The sequence below is a fragment of the Camelus ferus genome, chromosome 10, assembly GCF_009834535.1.
Source record: "Camelus ferus isolate YT-003-E chromosome 10, BCGSAC_Cfer_1.0, whole genome shotgun sequence".
Lineage (NCBI taxonomy): Eukaryota > Metazoa > Chordata > Mammalia > Artiodactyla > Camelidae > Camelus > Camelus ferus.
In genome coordinates, this window is record NC_045705.1 from 69,450,882 (window position 1) to 69,472,738 (window position 21,857).

The following is a 21,857-nucleotide window of genomic DNA, read 5'->3' on the forward strand; positions in this document are numbered from 1 at the left end:
AGCCTTTCAGAGAGCAAAATTCATGCAGAGGACACCACAGAGAAGAGATGGAAAGAGAGCATCCTGATGCTCTCTGAGCACCTGGATCCAGCCACGCCTGAAGCTCTTATGCCTGAACTTTAAAGTCATTAAACTCCCTTTCTGGCCTCAGTCAGGTTGAGCTAGATATTTATCATTTGTAACCAAGAGGTCTGACAGAGATGAGAGGTAATATTCCTTGCTTCAGGACACAGGTTCTGACCTGGGAAGAAGTCCAGGATCTCAGAAGAAGGTGAGAATGGGGCTGACGGGACTTTGGGACCCCCAGCCAGGAACCCCAGGGTGGCTGACACAAGTGTGCAGGCACTAATTCATCTCAGGCAAGACCCTTCCACTCTCCAAGCTTCAGTTTCCCTTGTGTGAAATAAATTTTGTTTCCTTGCTTAAAGCATCCCAAAGCTTTACTCAGACGATGTCCTGTGCCTCACATCCCCAGCTGCTCTGGATGAGAATGAGGTGGTGGCGGTGGAGGGGGAGGTTATCCAGATGTAGTACGCACCGTGGAAATGGGAAGAAGGCTGTTCCTTAGGATGTACTATGGCAAAGTGGCCAGCTGCCTACCCCAACACCAATTCTCCACTTTTTCCTCAATAGCAGGTTGTCTGGGATCAAGGCTACAGCTCTCAGCCTTCCTTGAGGTTCTGTTATGGCCAATAGTTGGAAGAATAGTGGGCACTTCACATGTCCTTAAAATGAGGGAGTGTGGTTTGTTTCTTCTCCTTCCCTCTGCTGGAACGTGGATGTGATGGGTGGAATCTAAGCAGCCACCCAGAACCATGAGGCAGCCTGTTAAGAATGACGGAGCAGCAGAAAAGGAAAAGCTTAGGTCCTCATGAGCCTGGAGCCCTCACTCCAGCGCTGGATCATCTTCTTCCATCTCGTCTAACATGACAGAGAAACGAACCTCTGCCTCATGTAAGCTGTGCTTTTTGTTCTCCTGTCACTTGGGGCAGCGGTCTTGATGCCCCAGCCGGGGGTGAGGGAGGTGGCAGAGGGGAGGACGGGTCTCTTCTTTCAAGATATGAATGTCTGGATTTTTACACTAATTCAAAGCATCCTATTTATGAAAGTTCTCCAGGAAGGTCTCCCTTACACATCTCCAGGCCCTGCTTTAAATCACTACAATAGTTTTGACTCCTAAGCAACCACTCTCTCTCAGATGGGTGCCCGTCAAGGGTTTAATCAGACCACAGCGCCTGCACGTGGAAGTAAGTGCCTGGGGAGCATCTGGGGCAGCCGGGCCCGTGCTGCTCCCACAGGCAGGGGATGCTCCGCACTTGCTCAAATGTACCTGCCGGCTTCTTTTTTTGTTTCATAACAACTCCATTTTGTCACTCTAATTTTAGTGGCAATGTTTTTGTTCCAATCAGCGATCATTTTGGAAAAGTAGGCTGCGAGAAGGGTTCTTGGCATACAAAATGACAAGCGATTTTTAAAAACGGCAGAAGACTGATGATTTTTTAACCACACTGAATTCTAAATCTGTTTCGGGCTGGTTAACACTCGTGAGAAAATAATGAGCTCTCTCAAACTGCTGTCCGCGCTGCGAGCTCCGACGTGGCAGGCGTTCGTGGTGGGCCTACTGCGTGCCAGCCGGGGTCATGGGGGCGGCCCGTCCCTGCCCTAGGGAGCAGCGCTCAGTCGGGGGATGGGACACAGACGCGAGGACGTGTTCCAGCACGTGTCCGCCTGGGGGCGGGGCTGCGTGCGTCACGTGCCGGCCTCGGGGATGCTGGGACTTCCAGCCCACGCTCCTGCCCCAGCTCAGGAGGCCCCTCGTGTAAGCTGTGGCCACACGGGCCTCACTCTGCAGGGTCAAGAGTCCAGAGTGTGGAAAAGTCTGGCAGGTCCTCGAAAAGGACCTGAAAGGTAATTCTGAAACACAGAATTACCCTACGATCCAGCAATCCCCCTCCGAGGCGGGTACCCCAAAGAACTGGGAAGTGGGGCTCAACCAGATGCTTTTACATACATGTTCATAGACAGCAGCCTTGCTCACAACAGCCCAGAGTAGAAGCAACTGGAATGTCCATTGATGGACGGACAGATGGATGAACGAAACGCGGCATACACGTGCAATGGGATGCTGCTGGGCCTCAAAAGGAGTGAAGCACTGGTGCACGCTACAACACAGATGAACGTTAAAAACGTTACGCCACGTGAAAAGAGACACACGCTCAAAGGACCGCGTGCTACCCGGCCCCGCTGACGTGAACGCACAGAAGGAAAGCTCTAGAGACAGAAAGCAGATTAGCGGGGCGATGAAAAGCTTCTAAAATTAGATGGTGGTGAGGGTTGCACAAATGGGTGGGTATCTAAACGCCACTGAACTGTTCGATTTAAAGTGTTTAATTTCACGTTATGTGAATTTCACTTCAACAAATCATAAAAAAAAAAGATTCCAGAATATTCTCCCCTTGGCCACCACTGCCTCCTCCCGAGCCCCTACTCCCTCGGGTCACTGCCTCGGACCATCCGGGTCTCTCCTGTTGATGCTGCAGGGCCCGGGGCGGAGACACGGTGTCCAGCGGTGGAAATGAGACACACAAGCCCGGCTCAGACCCAGTGCGGCCACGTGCTGGCTGGGTGGTCCCAAGAAAGATGCGGAGCTTCCGGGAGCCCTGGCTTCCTGCCTTGTAAAACAGACAAGGTCACACATCTGGGGCCGTTGTGGCATCAGAAGGGACGATGGGTGGAGCTTCGGGTGGCAGTGAGCTCCCTGCCCACCTGTAAGCACAGGGGCCACGCCTGATTGGTGGAGTCACTCAGGGAGCTGGTGTTGACCCAGCCCAGGCTCCGCACCAGACCCCAAACCAGTGATAAAACAGCGATAGAGAGGCGGATAAGGGCCCTGCTGTCCCGTGGGGGACAGAGCGGGAACAGACTCTCACCAAGCCAAGGAGTTTCATGCCACAAAGAGGAGGCTGGGGTGGGCCCTCGCCGTGGTGTCTGAGCTGAGATCCGAGGCTGGGAAGGCGCGAGCTGAGTGGGACGCACACTGGAGCCAGGAACAGCAGGGGAACAGAATGTGCGGGCAAAGCTTTGGGGCTCCCCGGGGGGTGCAGGCAGGAGGGGGACAGGCCCCTGGGGCCCAGAACAGGCCCTTCTCAGAAGCCTGTTCCAGGGGAGGGGCCGTTCTCTGCAGGAAAGAGGCCCCTAGCATTTCAGGAGTTGGCGGACACCGCACTGAGCTCCTGATTGACTCAACAAACAAAGGAAAGGGGCGGTCTCCTGGGCGGAGAGCAGGGCTCAGGGGAAAGGGGGCAGCTCGGACCGGAGGGGGAGGCGCGCAGCGGCAGCGGCAGCGGCAGCGGCAGCGGCAGCGGCTGCAGGGGTGGCATTTGCGCGGCTGTGGCGGGGGTGGGGGCGGGCTCCCCCCCGCCCCCTGGCCCTCTTTGACGTGCCACTCTATCACCGAGTGCCTGTACCTGGCCCTCCATGCGGGGCTCGCTGACCGCAAAAAGCAGACAACCAAACGCACCACAGTGTGTTCCTCCAGTGGGTGCTGGGGAGAGGCAGGGAGAGCTTCCAGGAGGAGGCAGCCCCTGGACCACACCTGATGGAGAAGCAGAGTTGGCCAGGAGGAAGAGTATGCGCAGAGGGGCAGAGCCCGGGGCACTTGGTCCCCAAGCTGGGCCTTGAGGGGAACGCTTCACGCTCCTTACTGCCCACGGGGCAGACCCGGCCACAGGGCGGCTGCCCGGCCCCGGCTGGCTGGCCCTGGTTCTCCCAGCCCTATGGCTCCAGGTGCCTTTCCCCGCATGCAGCATGAGGCTGGACCTCACCGCGGGATGCAGCAGGCGCCCCGCTCTCAGCGGGTCACTCTGGACCTGGGAGGCCACCCTGCGGTTGGACCCTGACCGTTGTGCAGCAATGAACTGGGGCCACCTGCTCCAGGAGGAGATGCCAGGTGCTTTTACGGGCATCTGAGTTCTCCCCAGGACCAGCGCAGTGGCCACAATGACCGTCTGCAGGTGGGGGGGACTGAGCAGAGGGCAGATAACTTCAGCCACGCCAAAGCAGAGCCACGGACACCCAAGCAGCTCTGCCCCTGCGGGGAGCGCCCGGCCAGAGGACCCAGGGGATGGGAGTGTCATGGTGTCACCCTCAGGCACAAAGGGCCAGTGGACATGAGTCCAAACGCGACAGACCTGGCCCCCCTCAGCTGAGGGAGGCCCCAGAATCCACACTCATCGCAACACCGCTGAGTGTCTGCAGGCAGGTCCCCAGGTTGGAGGAGAGGGTGCAGAGCGCCCGGAGTGTCAGGGGAGGCAAAGCAGCGGCCCTGCCCTTCCCAGAAGCCGCTCTGACACGGGCGCCCCAAAGTCTCTTGAGCCGCTGGCTGTCAGCATTGGGGCTCGTCCCACGGGGCTCTGTTCATGCTGGTAAGTGGACCCTCTTCTCCTCCGCAATCCAGGGGAGGGCTCCCCGGGACCCAGTCCCCACACCCTATGTGTCTGCCACTGAGAGGGTGTTAGGGCGAATGAATGAATGAGTGAGTGACCGGCCCCCATGCTCTGGCTCTGGTTTCCTGGAACGGAGGAGGCACGTCCTCACACCCACTGCTCCCGTAAGTAGGACAGCCCTGGTTCCCTCGGCCGCCGGCTGGGGATGCCAGCTGCCCTCCCTGGCCCTCGGGAGTGTCCCCGTTTGGATGACAAACAATGCGGTCACGCTGGCAGTGAGACTCCTTCTAGGAGCATCCACGAGCAAAGCAGGAGCTTCAGGAACAAGAAGTCGGCCAGGCCCCCCCGGGCTGTCTCTGAGCCGGGGCTCGAGGACAGAGCGCGGCCCCGAAGCGATGGGGGCCGCTCGTTTACCCGAGCTTCTGAAGGAGCACACGGAGCTGCGGTGTGCATGTGCGTGCGAGCACGTGTGCCCATGTGCATGAGTGCGTGCAGCTCGTCTCTGACCCTCAGTGAGCTCTGTGACCCCCCACCACCGCCCAGTGCTCTGACTCTGCCAGTGGGAAAGGCGCCAACACGCACGGGGGCCGCAGACCCGGGAGGCTGGAGGCACCTCCCACCCGCCGCAGGCCTGGAGGGGACCACGGTGAGGGGGTGACCTCTGGATGGCCTGTCCCAGCAGCTGGGGACGTACCCCGAGCCCCCTCCTCTGCTGGGCAGCCCGCAGTACGGGAAGGGGAGGACCCTTCCGGCCAGGAGTCCGGGTCAGGTCGATCTCTGGTCCAGGGCACAGAAAGCTCTAGTCTCCTGGATGTGGGACTCAGACCCTGGTCATCTCTCCTCTCCTCCCTGGATGTCCTTCTTGGAAACAGAGCCACCAGCCTAGTCCTGGTTCCAATAACAAAATTAAGGGACACGCACCACAGGCTCGGGGGGCCCTCAGGGGTGACTGCTGACACCACGACAGCCTCGCCCTCCTTACGTGTCTGCTGGCCACTCGCTCGGGCGGGAACCTTCACAGCCCGTCAAGGTCACGGTCAGGCCCTGCGGAAGTCAGCTGGCGGCTACATCATCTCTGAGGCCTCCCCTGGCCCCGAAAGACCCATCTGGGTGGATGTCGCTGTGCGTAGAAGGCCAGTGAGCCCGGGTCCCAGCGTGACTGCCAGGAAGTCATTCCACCCCCAGGGTCTCCGTCTGTAACACGGGCTCTGGGTGGGATGCCGGCCCCCTCTGTCCTGCAGGAGACACTGGGAGAACCTCCAGCAAACGAGAAGCACTGGGCTGATGGGGAAAGTGACCCGGACTTCACGGGAAGGCGCCCCCCCCCCCCGAAAAAGGCTCCCGCAGAGTCCTCCCTGCTCCGAGGTCAGTCCCTCCTCCCCACACTGTGCTCCGAGGGTTAACAGGCTTGCAGGCCCCACCACTGGTCCTGAGAGGAAGAGGGGAGGGATGCGGCCGCCCGCAGGCAGAGGGCACCGGTCAGGGACACGGAGGCTGGAGCGCTCCGTGGCCACAGGCCCCAGGCACCTGACCAAGGAAGGTGCTCAGCCCAGGGAACGCCGGGCCCCACAGAGAAGCCCGGGGCAGCTCCTCTGCACACTCGCAGAGTGCACAGTTAGAACCTTCTGGATTCCGGTGAAGGGCACATTTGCATCTTGGCTAAATAAGCAGGGGCCGCTGGGGCACATCCGCCACGGTTAGCAGCTGTGCCGACTTGGACCACACTCCGGGGGGGATCCGGCTGCCTTCGGCATTATTTCTCAAAACAAATCTGTAATCTAAACAACACAGAGGCAGGGGATCCCGCCGCAGGGAGGCACCGGAGGCCGCGCTGAGGCCCGTCGGGCTTCTGCAGCCTTGGTGGGGAGAGGAAGCCACTCCACGGCCACCCCTGCCGAAGGCCTGTGGTGCAGGTCTGCACGGCTGCTGCCGGAGTTTAGAGCCCTGTCCTCCAGGGTTGGAGGATGGATCCATAATGCATACTTCTGGGGCCGAATCCCAGCTCCCAGCTGAGCTGTAGGCAAAACTCCCAATGCACCCCAGTCTGTGCCATCAGGAATTAGGAAGCCCTGGAGCTTTCAAAACAAAGCACCTTTGTTTAAAGACAACAATGTTCTTAGAAGTATTGAGTACAAATGCCTGCCTTCTAGCACAAGGTGGAGGCCCCAGGGCGTCACCTCCAAGTCGGCAGAGCCGCTGTGAAGTTTCAGGATCCAGTGCAGAATGAAACGGGGGGGCGGAGAACCTTGCTTACAAATGATCAAGAATTCCACAACGGCGACTTCAGAGCGTCAAAGAAGTGTGGGCCCCATGCAACAGCGGGTGTCTCTGGACCATGAAGCCAATCCCTGGTGATCGGAGAAAAAGTGTATTGCATGTCCCCAGGTTCCCTGCCCCGAGGGCTGTGGGCAGGTCCTATTTTTAGGGAGCTGCAGAGGAGAGGACCCTCTAGAACCCCCCGATAGAGGCAGCCAGACTTCAGTCCCAGAAGTCAGCACAGTTCTAGGGCTGAAAACAGAAAAGAGGTGGCTCTGTGCTGTGCAAAGGACCTGGGGCAAGTTGACTCAAGAAGCACCCCGAGGAGAGGGACACAGAGCTTTTAAGTCGAAAGGCTGCTTATGGAAGTTCTATTTGCAATAGCAAAACATAGGAACAAGTGCGAAGTCACAAGACAGAAGGGCAGGAGGGCCAGTGTTGTGTCAATGTCACAACAATGACATCGCTGACGGACGTGGAGCATCCACGGCCCAGCCACAACAGCCTGCAGAACCACTGGAAATGGTGTTCTGGAAGAATATTTTCAACCCATGACACGATGTCCTTTGTCACTTGGGAAGTAAAATAAGTAGGATCCACAATTTAAAAGGATGCCTTCAGTTCTGTTTGCTCTGCATTTATACTCCAAGCAGGACCGAGACCTGGGAGGGGATTATCACCGTGGGGCAGGACTGTGGGTGCTTTTTATTTTCTTTATTCCTTTCTGTATTTTCCAAACTCCCTGCAGGACCAGACATGACAGGTAATTTAAAAAGTGACCGCCTCTCCAAAGGTTATACACACGTGGCCAATAAGCACATGAAAAGATGCTCAGCATCCCGGGCCATCAGGAAAATGCAAACCAAAGCCACAGTGAGACACCACCTCACACCCCCCAGGATGGCTATTATCAAAATCCCAGAAAACAGGTGTTGCGAAGGACGTGGAGAAATCTGAACTCTCCTACACTGCTGGTGGAAACGGAAAATGGAAAACAGCCTGGCATTTCCTCAAAAGGTGAAACACAGAGTTACCACGTGACCCAGCAACTCTGCTCCTAAGTGTGTGCCCCAAAGAAGGGAACACAAGCATACAAACAAAAACTTGTGCACAAATATTCGCAGCAGAACCAGGTGCAAAAGCCGAAGTAGAAACTGTCCATCAGCTGATGAACAGATAAACAAAACGCCGTCTATATTTACAAGGAAATGTTACTCAGCCTGAAGAAGAAATGACATTGACGTGCGCTATGCACAGCACGGATGAACCATGAAATATTATGCTTAAAGCGAGCCGGTCACCAAAGACCACACGCCATGGTCTTCTGTTCATATGAGGTGTCCAGGATGCGCAGATCCATGGGGACACGAAGTAGATTACTGGCTGTCTAGGGGCTGGGAGAGGTGGTGGGGATGGGGAGTGACGGCTAATGGCACGGGTCTCTTTCTGGGGTGGTGGAAAAGTTCTGGAATTCGACAGTGGTGATGTTTGCACAATCTTGTGAATATTCTAAAACCCACTTAAGTCTACACTTTAAAAGGGTAAATCTTCCTGGATGACAAGCCTATCTCAGTGTAAGGGGACAGAAAGGTGGATGCCACACCTCAAGCACTTCAGATCGCAGAGGGAAGTAAAACGAGGCAGGAGAGGGCTGCCTGTCCGGCCCTGATCTTCCAGCCTCATTTGATGGCCCACTTTGCAGCTTCTGGAAGCTGCATTTGCTGAGGACGAGCGTTGACGCTTGACGCGTGTCTGTGGATGGTGCCTAAGCCACCACTTCCTGCCCCGTCTCCTGGCTCCCGGGTGCCAGGTCCCCGAGGAACCCGGGCTCCTCCTCCTGGTGCCCTCAAGCCCACAGAGCCCGACTGGCTGGCGATGAGGGACACAGCACGCCCTCCCAGGCGCTCTCCTCGGCCCCATGGTTCGCTGGCGCAGGAGGCTGGCCCTTACATACCCACTTTACATGTGCATGTCTTAAATTTAATCTGCCAGCGTGAGGTTTCATCTTTCCCAGCGTGCAGCCCCATAAGCCAATGTTTATTCATCATCCCTGGATCTGTTTCCTATCGTCTATTTCAGAGGAGCCAAAAACAACATCTTAACTCAATAACAGAGCACCATGTGATGATTTTTGTTCTCCAAAATGAGCCATGGCTCACTCTGGGGGGCCGTCCTTGGCTCCTGAACGGGCCCCAGCTAAATGGGGGCTCCTGGCCTGGTTAACCGTCCCTAAACTGGGTGCTCAGGTGCCGGGGAGAGGCTGAAGGTCCGTCCTCACTAGTGTGGCAGGTGGCAGGTCGGGGCCACATCCACACGTTGGGAGTAGCTCATTCATTCCACCTCCCGCAGGGCAGGGCAACATCCATCTTCCAGGTCCCCAAGAGCCCAAGGGGGATGCGCAGCCAATTGCTGAGTGGGATGCCCAAGCCGCGGCGCCACTCCTCCGGCTCTGCAGGGGGAGGGGAGTCCCGCTCCTCGTATTGTAGGGTGGGGGGCACGGCAGGCAGGCAGGCACTGGGGCCACTGTGCATCTGAGTCACACAATTTCCAGGATCCAGACCCAAAGACTCCCTGGCCTGGGATGCCCACAATGCTGGTGTTTTCTTAGGCCTCATAGTACCCCACTGCCTCCTCTGCTGTCCACGAACTCCACGGTTTTAAAGAAATCTCATGCAGTAGTGTCGGAGAGGATTCAAGTGGGAGAGGGCTCTAAGACTGGAATGGTGGTGAGTTGTGTATGAGAGGGAGAACGGACATCGACACCACCTTCCTGCAAGGTCCATTCATCCACCCACCCATCCATCCGTCCAACCACCCACCTATCCATCACCTATCCACCCATCCACCCACCTATCCATCCATCCACCCGTCCACTCATCCATCCACCCACCCACCTACTTACACACCCACCCAGCTGTCCATCCACCCACCTATCCATCACCTATCCATCCATCCACCCGTCCACTCATCCACCCCCCCCCCCACCCACCTACTTACACACCCACCCAGCTGTCCATCCTGGAGGTACTTTCTCAGCACCTGCTCCATTTCAGGGACCACACCCAACACGGGGGACACTGGTGTGAAGCAGCTGTATCCTCCTGGTTCTTTGCCCTCAGGACGGCAACACACCTTGGTCAGTTCACCTTACAAACCGTACTTACAAACTAACTTACAGGCCGTCTCCTGCGAGCCCCTTGGCGTGCGCCAAGTGCACTGATTAAATCTGCTCCAGAGGGAAGGACGGCCCTGGGGCTGAGTCTGAGAGGCTTCCAGATGCTGGTGGGTCAGTGTGTAGCCTGGCCAGGTAACGGTCTTGGGACAGAAAGCGAGTGGCTGCCCTCAATTCGGACGACAGAATGGCCCCACTGGGGATGCGGCTGCCTAGCAGCAAGTGGGAGAGGGGAAGGTGTCTGCAGAAAGTCCCACGTGGAGCAGAGCACGGCTCATGACCACCAGGTCTTTGCCACCATTACAGACTGAACTGGGTCCCCCAGATTCATATATGGAAGCCCCCACCCATAATATGTAGGCATTTGGAAATAGAGTCTTTAGGGAGGTAATGTAAGTTAAATGAGGTCACAAGAGTGGACCCTCATCCAGCAGAACTGGTGTCCTTATAAGAAGAGGGGGAGACACGAGGGATGCGCCAGCCACAGTCAAGGCCACGTGAGGACATGGGGAGAAGACGGCTGCCTACTCGCCAAGGAGAGAGGCTAGGAGGAACCAACCCTTCCGACACCTGGGTCTCAGAGTCCAGCTTCCAGAACTCCAAGTGATAAACACCCATCCTTCAAGACCCCCAGTCTGCGGCATCTCGTCACGGCAGCCCTTTCCTGCCCACCGCCATCCACAAAGGCGGCCCAGGGTCGGGTAAGCACAGCCCCCGGCCTCCCCCAACCCCCAGGAGAGTCTGAGTGACTCCTGCTCCCCTCCCTCCAAAGCCCTGGCCCACAGCGACCGCCACTGTGCAAGGTGCCGCGGGCAGAGCTGTGGCACCACATCTTGTAGCACCAGGAGGGGGAGAGGGCAGGGCTGCGACCAGCATCACCAGGTTGCTATGGTAACCGGGGCAGGACACCGTGGCTACTGGGAGCGGGGAGAGGAGAGGGCCCACATCCCAGAGTGACGCCAAGGCCTGAATCCTCCCGTCGGAAGCCCGAAACGACAGACAGACCTGGCAGAACTCTATTTTGGGGGTGAGCCCGAGTGTGGAAACTGGTATTTAAAACCCGGAGCAGCTGCTCGGAGACAACGGTGCACACACCAAGGCGGCGAGGCTCCAAGTGTATTTTAATAAAATGGCGTAAAAGAAAGAAGTCGGGGTCGGGGAGGGAGGCTGCATGACTCCGCCACGGCTGTTTAACAAAACACATTCATTAGCAGCCAGGACAACGAGTCCGCGTGTCTATTTTATGTTCTGTTAGGGAACAGCTAGTGACTCCTCTGGAAGCTGGCTCTTTTGTTGCTCATTAATATTTGAGATTCCAGTTGAACTAATAGAGTCATTTGCCTGTATTTTTAAATGTTCTAAAGATAACAAAACCAGTCTATTTCGGAAGCGACCACGCCCACTGTGAAGGCTTGCCCAGGGCCTGCTCGCCCTGTGACTAGTGGAGCATCTGCTTAACAGTGGGGCCACGAGAGCCCCGGTGCTCCGAGCAGAGCTGCCCGGAGACGTGGGGACAGCGCCCACCCCTGCCCTGTCTCCAGGGAGGAGGCAGGGTCACGGCAGTGGCCTCCTGTCCTGGTCAAAGAGCCCAGACGCTCTGGCTGCCCAGCCGAAGGGGTGGCCGTGGCTGAAGCCTGCAGAGGCCCAGCTGTCCCGTCCTTCACTGCTCAAGCACCCGGCTGTCCTTGGCATGCCCTCCTCCCGCACCCCTGCCCAGGCCCGGCACTCACACCAGCACGTCCATCCCCCAGCCACAGCGACTGGTTCCGGGGTGGGGGACCTACACACGACCCAAGTCCGGCTGGTCAGGTCCAGTCCTGGGACAGGCAGAAAAGAGCCCTTCTTGAAATAAAAAGCAAGGTCCTACTGTACAGCACAGGGAACTACATTCAACACCTTGTAACGGCCTATAATGGAAAAGAATACGGAAAGGAATATGTGTGTTTTTACACGTATAACTGAAGCCAGAAACAGCACAACACGGCAAATCGACGGCACTTCAATTAAAACCAGCCCTTCTCTCTCCCCTTCCCACCCTCCGCTGGGTTTGGGTTTAGGAGGACAAAAGCCTGGGGCTGCCGGGGACCAGCCTGCGGTGAGAGGGAGAAAGGATGCCTCTGCCCGGCCCAGACCAGATCCCCAGGTAGCCCTTGGGGTGGACCCGGGCTGCGGTCCTGACAGGTGCCAGGGAGGGCGCGGGAGACCTCCAGGCATGCTGCCGTGAGGTGGTGGTGGGGGGCTTCCGGGCCAGGACAGACTCCTGGGAGGCCCTGGGCCAGGGCTGCTGTGCCCCACGTCCGCTCAGGATCCTGCTCCCCAAGCCTGAGGAGACCCAAAGACGGCAGCTGACAGTTCTGGGGTGAACCCGGGGCAGGCCTGGGGCCTGCAGTGGGGTAAAGGGAGGCCCCAGGGTGGGGCTCAGAGCAGCCCCCAACACCCAGGGCGCCTCCAGGAGACTCGGGGTTCTACATCACGCCCTGCGGGGGCAGGGTCACCTGGGTCCGGGTCACACGGGGCGTGCTGTGCTGAAGTGAGGCCAACAGCGGCCTTGGGCATTGTCCCCAACAGGTCACAGCAGCTGAAATCAAAGATGAGCTGTATTCTGCTGGCTAGGAGCGAGGGAACAAACACTCGAACACACCGTTCACTTCGGGGACCGACTGGCTTCTGAGTGGGGCTCAAAGAGCGGGGGTCTCCCCGTCGGCAGGGGGGCCCTCGATGGGCTGGTGTCCCACCGCCACATGGAGAAGGAGCCAGAGCAGAGGCCTGTACCACAGCCCGGAGGGAAGCAGGGCTGCACAGTGGGTGCGGGGCCAGGACACCCCCCAGGGGCACGGGGACCACAGCACCTCCTCAGCGCCAAGCGCAACGGGCCGGAGCCACTGCCGCCTGTCCCATCAGCTCCCCCACAACTGCAGCTCTGGCTGCAGGCTGGCCTCCTGGAGCCTGGGGTGGGCTGGTCCTCTGCAGCCGCCTTGGTGTAGGCGGGAGGGGCAGTCACTCCCCTGGGGGATGCGGAAGCTGCTTGAGCCCCCTGACCCCCTACAGGCTTGAGGCGCCCGGCGCCCCAGAACCAACCAGGGCCCACTCCCAGAGGCAGGCGGGTCAAGACCGCGGCGCCCTGCACCCGAGGGATGACCGACCCCTGCCTCTAGGGGACCAGATTCTGGCTGCCTTGGGAGGTTGGGGCCAGGGTTGGGCGTGGTTATTCACCAGACATCTCGTCTGGGCCTAAGTGGACACCGCTCGTCGGTCAGGTCCTTTGTCTCAGCAACTAGAATGTGATCTGCTTGGGAGCAACTTGCCTTGTCACCTTACGGGGTGAACGGGGAGCCCTGGTGTCACAGTTTCTGTTTACACGTGAGCCGGATCACGGGAAGCTGCACGCACGGTCCTTTGTTTCTCATAAACCGACTCACTACAGGCTCCAAGCAATGACTCTGAAACATGTTTATCTCTGTCCCTATTTGAGAGCCCTCACTGGGCACGCCCCTTATTCAGTTCAACCTGTAGGACTCTGGGATAAAGGACCAGGTCCCCATGCGATCCAGCAGCTGGGCCACCCAAGGCCGAGGTCCCTGCAGGGCACAGGCAGGAGCTGCACCCCCAACCCCCATCCACAGTGTGCGGCCGTCACGGCGATGGTCAGTTTTGTGCGTCAGCCCGGCCAGGCTACAGCACCTGCCACCCGGGCATGCTCTGGTCTGGGCGTCCTTGTGAAGGTGTTCAGCAGACGTAGTTAATAGGATCTACAATCAGTTGACTTTAAGGAAAGATTTTCCTTGATAACGTGGGCGAGCCTCCTCCAATCAGCTACGGGCACTAACACGAGCAACACCGAGGCTTCCTCAGTACGGCAGCATGAGCACCTGGACGTGTCCGGCTGGCCAGCCCGTCCTGTGGATTTCAGACGTGCCAGCCCCGCAATCGCGTGAGCCAATTCCTTAAAATGAATCTCTTACTATATACGTGTGTCGGTATCTGCATCCCACTGGTCCTGTCTCTCTGGAGAACCCCTGCTGGCCAGTGGCTGGGCGATGGCTCCTGGCCGGGGCAGTGTGGCTGAGCACCACGCGCCTTTGGCACCCAAGTCCCACATGACACAGGAGGCAGCGGCGTGTGTCCCTGCCGAGCCTGGGGCCCCTCTCAGGCGGGTGGGATCTCTCCACACCTTCTTGTACCTGCCGGCTGGAGGCAGAGGGCATTAAGGCCCTTGAGAATGGCCCTTCCATGGACTGGAGGGGCCCGGGTCCCCTCAGTCACACCATGGAGAAAAGCGGCTTGTCTTCTGACCAGGAGAACCCACCCGGTGGAAAAGAGACAGGGGCTGCATTAAGCCACCGAAGAGGTGGGCTTCCTTGTTACAGCAGCTTGCACAATACATCGCACCTAATACGCAGCACCCGGGCAGGGAGCTTTACAGGCAGACTGGAGCTGGCCCCCTGGGCTCCTGGACCAGGGCAACTCCATGTGGCCTCCTCCCCACAAGCAGGTGGATGGCAGAGGGTGGGGTGTTGTCCCTGTCCTCAGGGAGCCTGGATGCTAGGAGCAGGGGGAGGGGTGTGCCCACAATTAAGTGGCAATGTCCCCCGAAACGCCATCCTCCGTGCACACGATGCCATGGTCACACGTGGCACCTTGCTGTCAGTTCTCTGGGCTGATACAAGCAAAGAGGGGAGTCTTTGTAGATAGGGGCACACCTGTCTCTCCTGCACAGAAACAAAAAATCCTGCAACCCTGCTCCTCCTGAACCCTGCACACGCGTCACACCCGGAGCCTTCACGTCCTTCCTGGGTGAAGGAACCCACGCAGAGCCGCAGCATCGCCTGTGCACAGGGAGCTGGCGGACCTGAGAGGAGCCTGCACCTGCCCGGCCTCCCCAGCGCCCAGGCGGACGCGCGTGAGCATCAGTCAGTGGTGCTCGGATCCTGGATCCCCCGTGGGGCCCGCGGGAGGGAGGCCGCCTGGATGTGGGTGTGGACCAGAGCACAGAGAGCTACATGCTTCACAGCACCTGAGATGTGGGTGCTTAGGGGTCAGTCACCGGGCTTCCTGCCCTGCTGACTCCACAGGCTGGAGGAGACTCCACGCAGGAATCACACCTGCAGTTCGTGCCTGGCCCACGCAGGGAAGCCTGCTAGAGACGCACACGGTCCCAAGAAACTAGAACCAAGGGTAAGAGGAGCGAGTGCTTCCCTTGTAAAGAAACAGCTACCAAACACTTCGTGGAACCGAGCCGAGCTTGCACCCACGAACCAGCCAGTGGCCTGGCCACCGTCCCAGTCTGCTCTGGGTGACCGCTGCCGCTCATGTTTTCCCTGGGCGACAGGAAAGGGGTTGGTCCTATCCACAGGCCTGAAGGGCCCTGAGCAGCCTTCTCCACCTCGAATTATATCTGAGCCAGAGTGCACACGAGTGAGCTACACCAGCTAAATGTTCCCTGCACAGGGTACAGAAGTGGTGCTAAATACATACTAAAAATGCATATAAAAATATGTATTAAAATGCATACTAAGAAAGCGATGCTACACTTTGACATTTTGAAAGTTAATTCCATCACCATTTTGAAAAGCGGGGCAAATGTAATGAGGTTATTTGCATTTAATTCAGTGAATCAGGCATTTTGAAAGCGAACTGGACAAAACACTGTAATATGGTTGGAACCTGGTAACATGTTAACATTATGTTGACTCTGCTGTGAGAAGGTTTTGCATGACGTACGCACCCTGGTTTATTTCCGTGCCTCAGTGTGGATGTGCACATTTACGACAGGTATCTGGAGCCAGGAACGCACTTGGGTTTCGGGCCAGTTTGATGCCAGTTCTTCTTCTTTTTTGGTGGGGGGGGGTGGTAATTGGTTTATTTACTTGTTTGTGTTGATGGAGGTCGGGCACCAAAGCAGGCTCTGCTACTGACTCCACCCTCCCCGACACCAGCTAGTCTTAATTCTCCTACGAGTGCAGGACTTCAGACTAAACGTTATGTCCCTGGGCTGTGGAGTGTGTGGAACTTAAAAAATCACGTGATCATTTCCTTCAGACTGGAAGGAGACTAATGAACACAACTTGGAGTCACAAGACATTGACGTGCAATTTAAGGATTTAAACTCTGTATAAATCAGTTGTGAACAACGGGTTCTTAAATGCAGTGTTGACCTCCTTGTATAAAACTACAAGAATAAAAGGGAGTTCACCAGCGTAAAAAAAAGTGGCTCTACACAGAGGGGAAAGAACCCGAAGGCTCAAACCAGCTCGCTCTGTGCGGAAGGCGCTTGCTGCGCGGAAACGTTTAACAACGCCTCGCACCTTCCGTCTCCTGGATTCCACACATACCCAGCAAGTTTCCAACGGCAAAAACACAGGCACTAGAAAAGAGTGCTAGTTGTGAAAGAAAAACAACGGAGAAACTGGACTTCACTTAAAACTGTCTTTAAAACTTTCTACCTGTTAAAGGACACAGAAAAAGAAGAGGCAGTCACAGACTGGGGGAAATGCGTGCAGCGTGTGTCTGACCACGGACGGACTGAACAGAGCATGCGGAGGGCTCCTGCACAGGTAACCCGCCCAGTTAAAACGGACAAGAGGCTCGGGCCAGTGCTCGTCAAGAGAAGCCGCGCATGCGGAGAGTAAGCCTGGGGGTGTTTAATAACACGTCACCAGAAAAACGCAAGTCAGACCCACCAGGACGGCTGGAATGGAGCAGACCCGTGTCACCGAAAGCCGTGGAGGAAGTGGGGCCACTGGAATGACCACACCCAGCCGGCGGGAGTGTCACCAAGCGGGTCCCCGTGGGGCCTTCACAGACCACCCCCAGTGTCCTCCACCTGCCTCTTGTCTGTAGAAAAACTTCGGTCTCCCAGGCTCCCCAAGTTCCAAAGAGCACATTTAATCATAGAAGCGAGAAAATGCAAAAAGAAAGGAAAACAGTCCAGCAAGACAAAATAATCATAGTTTAGCCACTAAACAAAGTCAAGGACCTTTAGCTCCTCCTCAGGGGCTACAGATAATATCTGAGCCACTGTCCTTGGAGCTGTTTTGCAGCTACTGAACCCCCGCCAGGTGGAAGAAGCTAACTGTGTGCTGCTCACCAGCACAGGGACCCCAGACCGGCTGGAACCAGAGGGCTGGTGATGCTGACTCCGAGTCCCTCTCCATCAGCCAATCAGAAGAATGTCCACGAGCTGACCACGCCCCCACCCCCCCCTTCCCTTGCCCCATCCCTGAAACGGACCGGAGCCCGGTTTGGTAACAGGAGCACGAGACGGCACAGCAGTGTGGAGAACTGTTTGGCAGCTTCGTACAAAGTGAAGCACAACCCTACCCGGCGACCCAGCCCTGCTACACCATGGTGTTCCCCCAAGAGAAAGGAAAACACGCCTGGTCAAAGACTGGTACAAAAACGTTTGCAGCAGCTTCGATCACGAGTCCAGACTGCGAAGCAACCCAAACACGCACCACCCGGAGCACGGAGAGCCGTACCGGGGCACAAATGCACAACAGCACATGCTTCACAGCAGAAGTGCACACACCTGCACCAGCGTTCAGTTTCGTGAAAGGCGCCAGGCTCAGAGGCGCGTGCTGTAGATCCCAGCTCTCGGAAACCCCGCAACAGGCTGGCCTGATCTCTGGTGGTGAACGGAAACCGAGCAGGGCCCCTGTGGGGCCTTCCTGGAGACAGACACTCCCCTGCCCCCACCTCCCGCGCCTCTGATTTGTAGAAAAGCTTTAGCCTCCTGGCCCTTCCCCAAGTTCCAAAGAGCAAATTTAATCAGAGAAACGCAAAACCAAAGGACATAGTTAAGCAATGCAAAATAATAATAGTTCAGCCATTAGACAGAGTCACAGACCTTCAGTTCCTCCTCGAGGGTTGGAGATGATGTCCCGAGCCTGCGTCCTTGAGCTGTTTTGCAGAAACTGAACCCCCACCCGGTGGAGGACGTTAACTGCATGCTGCCCACCAGCACGGAGACCCCAGGCCGGATGGAAGCAGAAGGTTGATGACTGAGGGTCCTGAAACCTCACCCTGCCGCCTCACCGCCAGCCAGCCAGAGAACTGCACACGGGCGTCCACGCACCCCGTGACCCTCTCGCGCGCACTGTCTTAAAAAGCCCTTCCTGGCTTTCGAGGAGTTCAGGTCTTCTGATCGCGAGCTGCGCATTCTCCCTGCTTGGCCCCACGCCGGGCACCTTGCAGTAAACTTCGTGCTCTCCTTCACCCCAACCCGGTGGCAGTAGATTGGCTCGGGTGAGCGAGCCCAGGCTCGGTCCAGGAACAGAGTCAGAACTCCGCTGCCTCTGGTTGGGGCGAGCGGGGCTGAAAAGCAGCCTGAGAGACCTTTCTGGGCTGATGAACCTGTTCTGCATCCTAACTGCAGTTGGAGACGCAGGTGCACACACTTGCCCAAATGCACTGAAGCAGCCCCACACCCTGTGCCTTTCTCACTGCACATAAATCGTTCCTCTGTAAAAGCCAACGCTACGTCACAGCCGTGGAAAGCCCGAGGCAGACAGAACTCAGCAGGAAGGGCTCTGGACCCCCCCACCCTCAAATCCAGCTCAGATTCCACCTCCTCTGTGCTGTTTTCTCCCTCCGCCCAACTGCGCCCCCAGTCACCGGAGTGCCTGCCTCTGCCCAACAGCCCACATCATTAGCAGAACAATGCTGTTCATATTTGCCATCATTCGTAGACAGAAGACGGTTCCCCCTAGACACCTACGTCCGACGGTCCCCCAGAGATGCCCACGTCCGAATCCCCAGGACCTGCGAGTACAGGACCTTACAAGGCGAAGGGGAATTAAACTGTTTAATCCATTTAGCCCGACCGGGGTTATCCAGGTGGGGCCAATCTGATTACACGAGTCCTAAAAAGTGGAGGAGGAGGCAGAGGAGAGGGTCAGAGACACGAAGCCTGAGAAGACCCGGCCCAGGGCTGCTGGCTTGGAGGACAGAGGGGGTCCACCAGCCAGGAAAGGCTGTGGCCTCCAGAACCTGGAAAAGCCACAACCAAGGAGTGGCTTGTCTCCTAGGGTTCTGTTAGGGAACACAGCCCAGCTGACACCATGATGAGACCCTCCCTAGACTTCCAGCCTCCAGAACCACAAAATAATAAACTGGTGATATTTGAAGCCACCAAATTTGTGGCCTTTTTTTCCAGCTTCTAATATCTTTAACGGTAACGGTTGCTCTGTCTCCAGCTCAGGTCCCTGCAAGATGCCTGGGGCCAGGAGGTGCTCGAACGCGGGGGCTGCCTCCATGCCAGGTCAGCACAGGTTGCCTGGAGACCGCGATCTGCTTCCACGTTCTCAAGTCCCCCGGCACCAGGCCGGAGCCCCAGGAGTGCTTGAACCCCATGCCAGGCATCAGCCTGGTGGAGAATGGGCTTCACCAAGGATCCCTGCCTCAGTTTGCAGGAGCAAAAATGCCCTTCCAAAAATCTCCCTGTCATCTGACAGCTTCTCTATGATAGACACACACAAGTGACTGCCCCTGGGAGGCCCTTTCCAGAGACACATCAGCTGGACAAACTGCACTGTGTCCCCCCCACCCCTGTGAGGGCGCTGCCAGTGGGCAGGGAAACCAGCCCCCCACACCCAGGCGAGAGGGTGACTGCAGGCAGGTGGGGGGGAGCACCCCCAGCAGGAGAGGGAGGAGGGGGCACCAAGCTGCTCTGCCTTTTCCTGCCCCCGAACCCAGGAAGCCAGTCATTTCTGGAGGATGCAGGGGGCAGGAAGGCCCAAACGGCCCTCACATGCGGCCACTCTGGGCTGCCCTGTCCAGGCATGAAATCACCAGCAATGCTGGGCACCGATGTGCCAGTCTTCCCAATGGAAGAGTGCAGGTGGGGAGCCAGTGGCTCTGAACTCTGTACTGGGAGAGGAAGCTGGATTCCCTCCCCGTCAGGAGGGAAGGAGACAGAGGGGCAGGGCACCCAGCAACCTGGGAAGGCAAGTCAATTTCACCGGCCATGGCCTTGCCCCTCACAGGCCAGAGAGCTGGGCAGGCTGCCTGCAGGAGAGCCCGGGCGTGGGCCAGGGGTCAGTGGGCCTGAACGGCCCCACATCCTCCCAGGCGACCGTCACCGCACCCAGGAAACACGCTCCCACCCACTGACCCAGCCAGCCACCTCCCCGCGCCAAGCACATCCGGTATTTCAAGGTTACATTCGGGACATCTCTCACCTCGACACCCTCACCATTCGGCAAAGGTTATGGTTCCCCTCAGGTTTCAACCTGAGCAGGACCGCAGGAAGCGCAGCACAGATGGACGCGCCCTTGGAACTTTCTCAGCTGAGTCTCTGTGATGAAGACGCTGCACACCAGCCAGCTCTGGGGAGACCCAGCGGGCGGGCAGACAGCCTTGTGTCCTGGGGGGGGCGGGGGGGCTCGTGTCTCCAGCACACCTCACCTCCCGGCCGCGCTGGCCCAGGCAGCCCTGGCCACGCGCAGGGAGCTCCCTGGTGCATCTAGGCTGGGAACCTGAACGGGACAGGCCTCCCCGGACCACACGAGGACACAGCAGAGCCGTCGGCCGCAGAGCGAGCGTGGCCACTTCTGACATGCGCACCCAGCGCCTCGGACTCTTTCCACCAGGACCCAGGGGCGCGCACGCGGACCGGATGCTCACAAGACCCCAGTGCTTCGCTTTTCCCCAACCCCCCTATTTTTTCTCAATGCCGTTTCATATGAGCGGTTTCCTCTTAGCACTGTAATCAGGTAAAGCTTTTGGCAATCACTTTCGGAATGGGTGTCGGCGAGGGCTGCATCTGGGAGTTCTGAGAGAAGCGGGAACGAACTGCCTTCGCACCTGCCGCGCTCTTTTGAGCACTTTCTCACTGAGACATCAGAGAGCGGAGTCCTTAGGGCACGGCAGGGGCCGTCCGGGAGAGGCGAAGCCGCCTGTTGATGGCGTCGGTAGGAGAGATCAATAAAGCCGTTTCAGGCCCCAAAGCCCTTTTCCGCGGGCTACAACGCACCACCCAAGTTCTCTGCCACATGCATTGAGCACAGCTTGTTAACTAAAAGCTTTCACAGTATCTTGCAGCTGATTTCTGGTTTGGACAAAGCCCAGTGGGGCTGCATCAACCGCTCTAATGATCAGAGAGGTCTTCATTCTGAAACTCAGCCTTTCTCGGGAACAACGCACCTGCTGCCCTCGATGTCACCACAACGCGGACCCCAGGCCAGAGAGAGGTGGAGAAACGGGTGGGGGCCGGAGCGGCACCGCCTTACCTGCCTGGCTGTCCTTGGGCTTACACTGGACTTCCTCCACGCACTCGGCCGGGAACCATCCGATGTGGCCTCGGGCGCTGCCTTCCCAGAAGCCCCCTTCGCCGATGCTCAGAACTAGAGGCAAGGAAAGAGGGAGGGGTTAGTGGGCAGGGCTTGGAGGGGCTGCACGGGAGGAGGGGCTGGTAGCCCGGCCCACAGAGCAGCAACTCTGGTCCACTTGCCCGTTGACCACACCTCCTTTAGCTGTGGACAAGGGGCCTGGCAAAGGGTCCCTGGGAGGGGTCAGTGCCAAGCCTCTGCAGCCCCCAGGTGCCCTCTGCCCATCAGGCCTGGGGAGGGGACACTAGTGCAGGGCGTCCTGGGGTCCTTGAATCTTAACGCTGCATGGCAGGGGGCCACTGTGCCCTGTCTCTAGGGCCCCAGGTGAGACAGAAGAACGGGAACTCCAAGTCCCCACCCTCTTTTTTCAGGTGTCAAAGTGGGGGAACGGGCCACCCCAAAGGGGAGAAGGAACCATGAGGTCGTGTCTGCCCATTCCAAGCTGGGGATGGGGGCCCAGTGTCTGGGCCCACAGAATCTTTTAAGAGATTTGAGAAAAGAGAATTTGCAGCAGGAGATGGAGAAGCAGACTGGTGGTTCTAAGACACCACGTGGCCGAGGCGGGCACGGGCAGCCCGGCCTTGGGACGGCTTTATTAATGAAGAACCCCCAAACTGTGTTGGTGCCCCGGGCTCCAGGGGCAGACCAGTCGCCTTA

General features: G+C 57.9%; 1 protein-coding gene across 1 annotated transcript in view; it reads right to left on the reverse strand.

The window, feature by feature from the left end:
- SHANK2 (SH3 and multiple ankyrin repeat domains 2) overlaps window positions 1-21,857 on the reverse strand; it is a 499,586-nt gene that overhangs the window by 226,566 nt on the left and 251,163 nt on the right. The window contains 1 exon segment of the mRNA XM_032490098.1: window positions 21,102-21,215. Within this exon segment, the coding sequence (XP_032345989.1) occupies window positions 21,102-21,215 (114 nt within the window).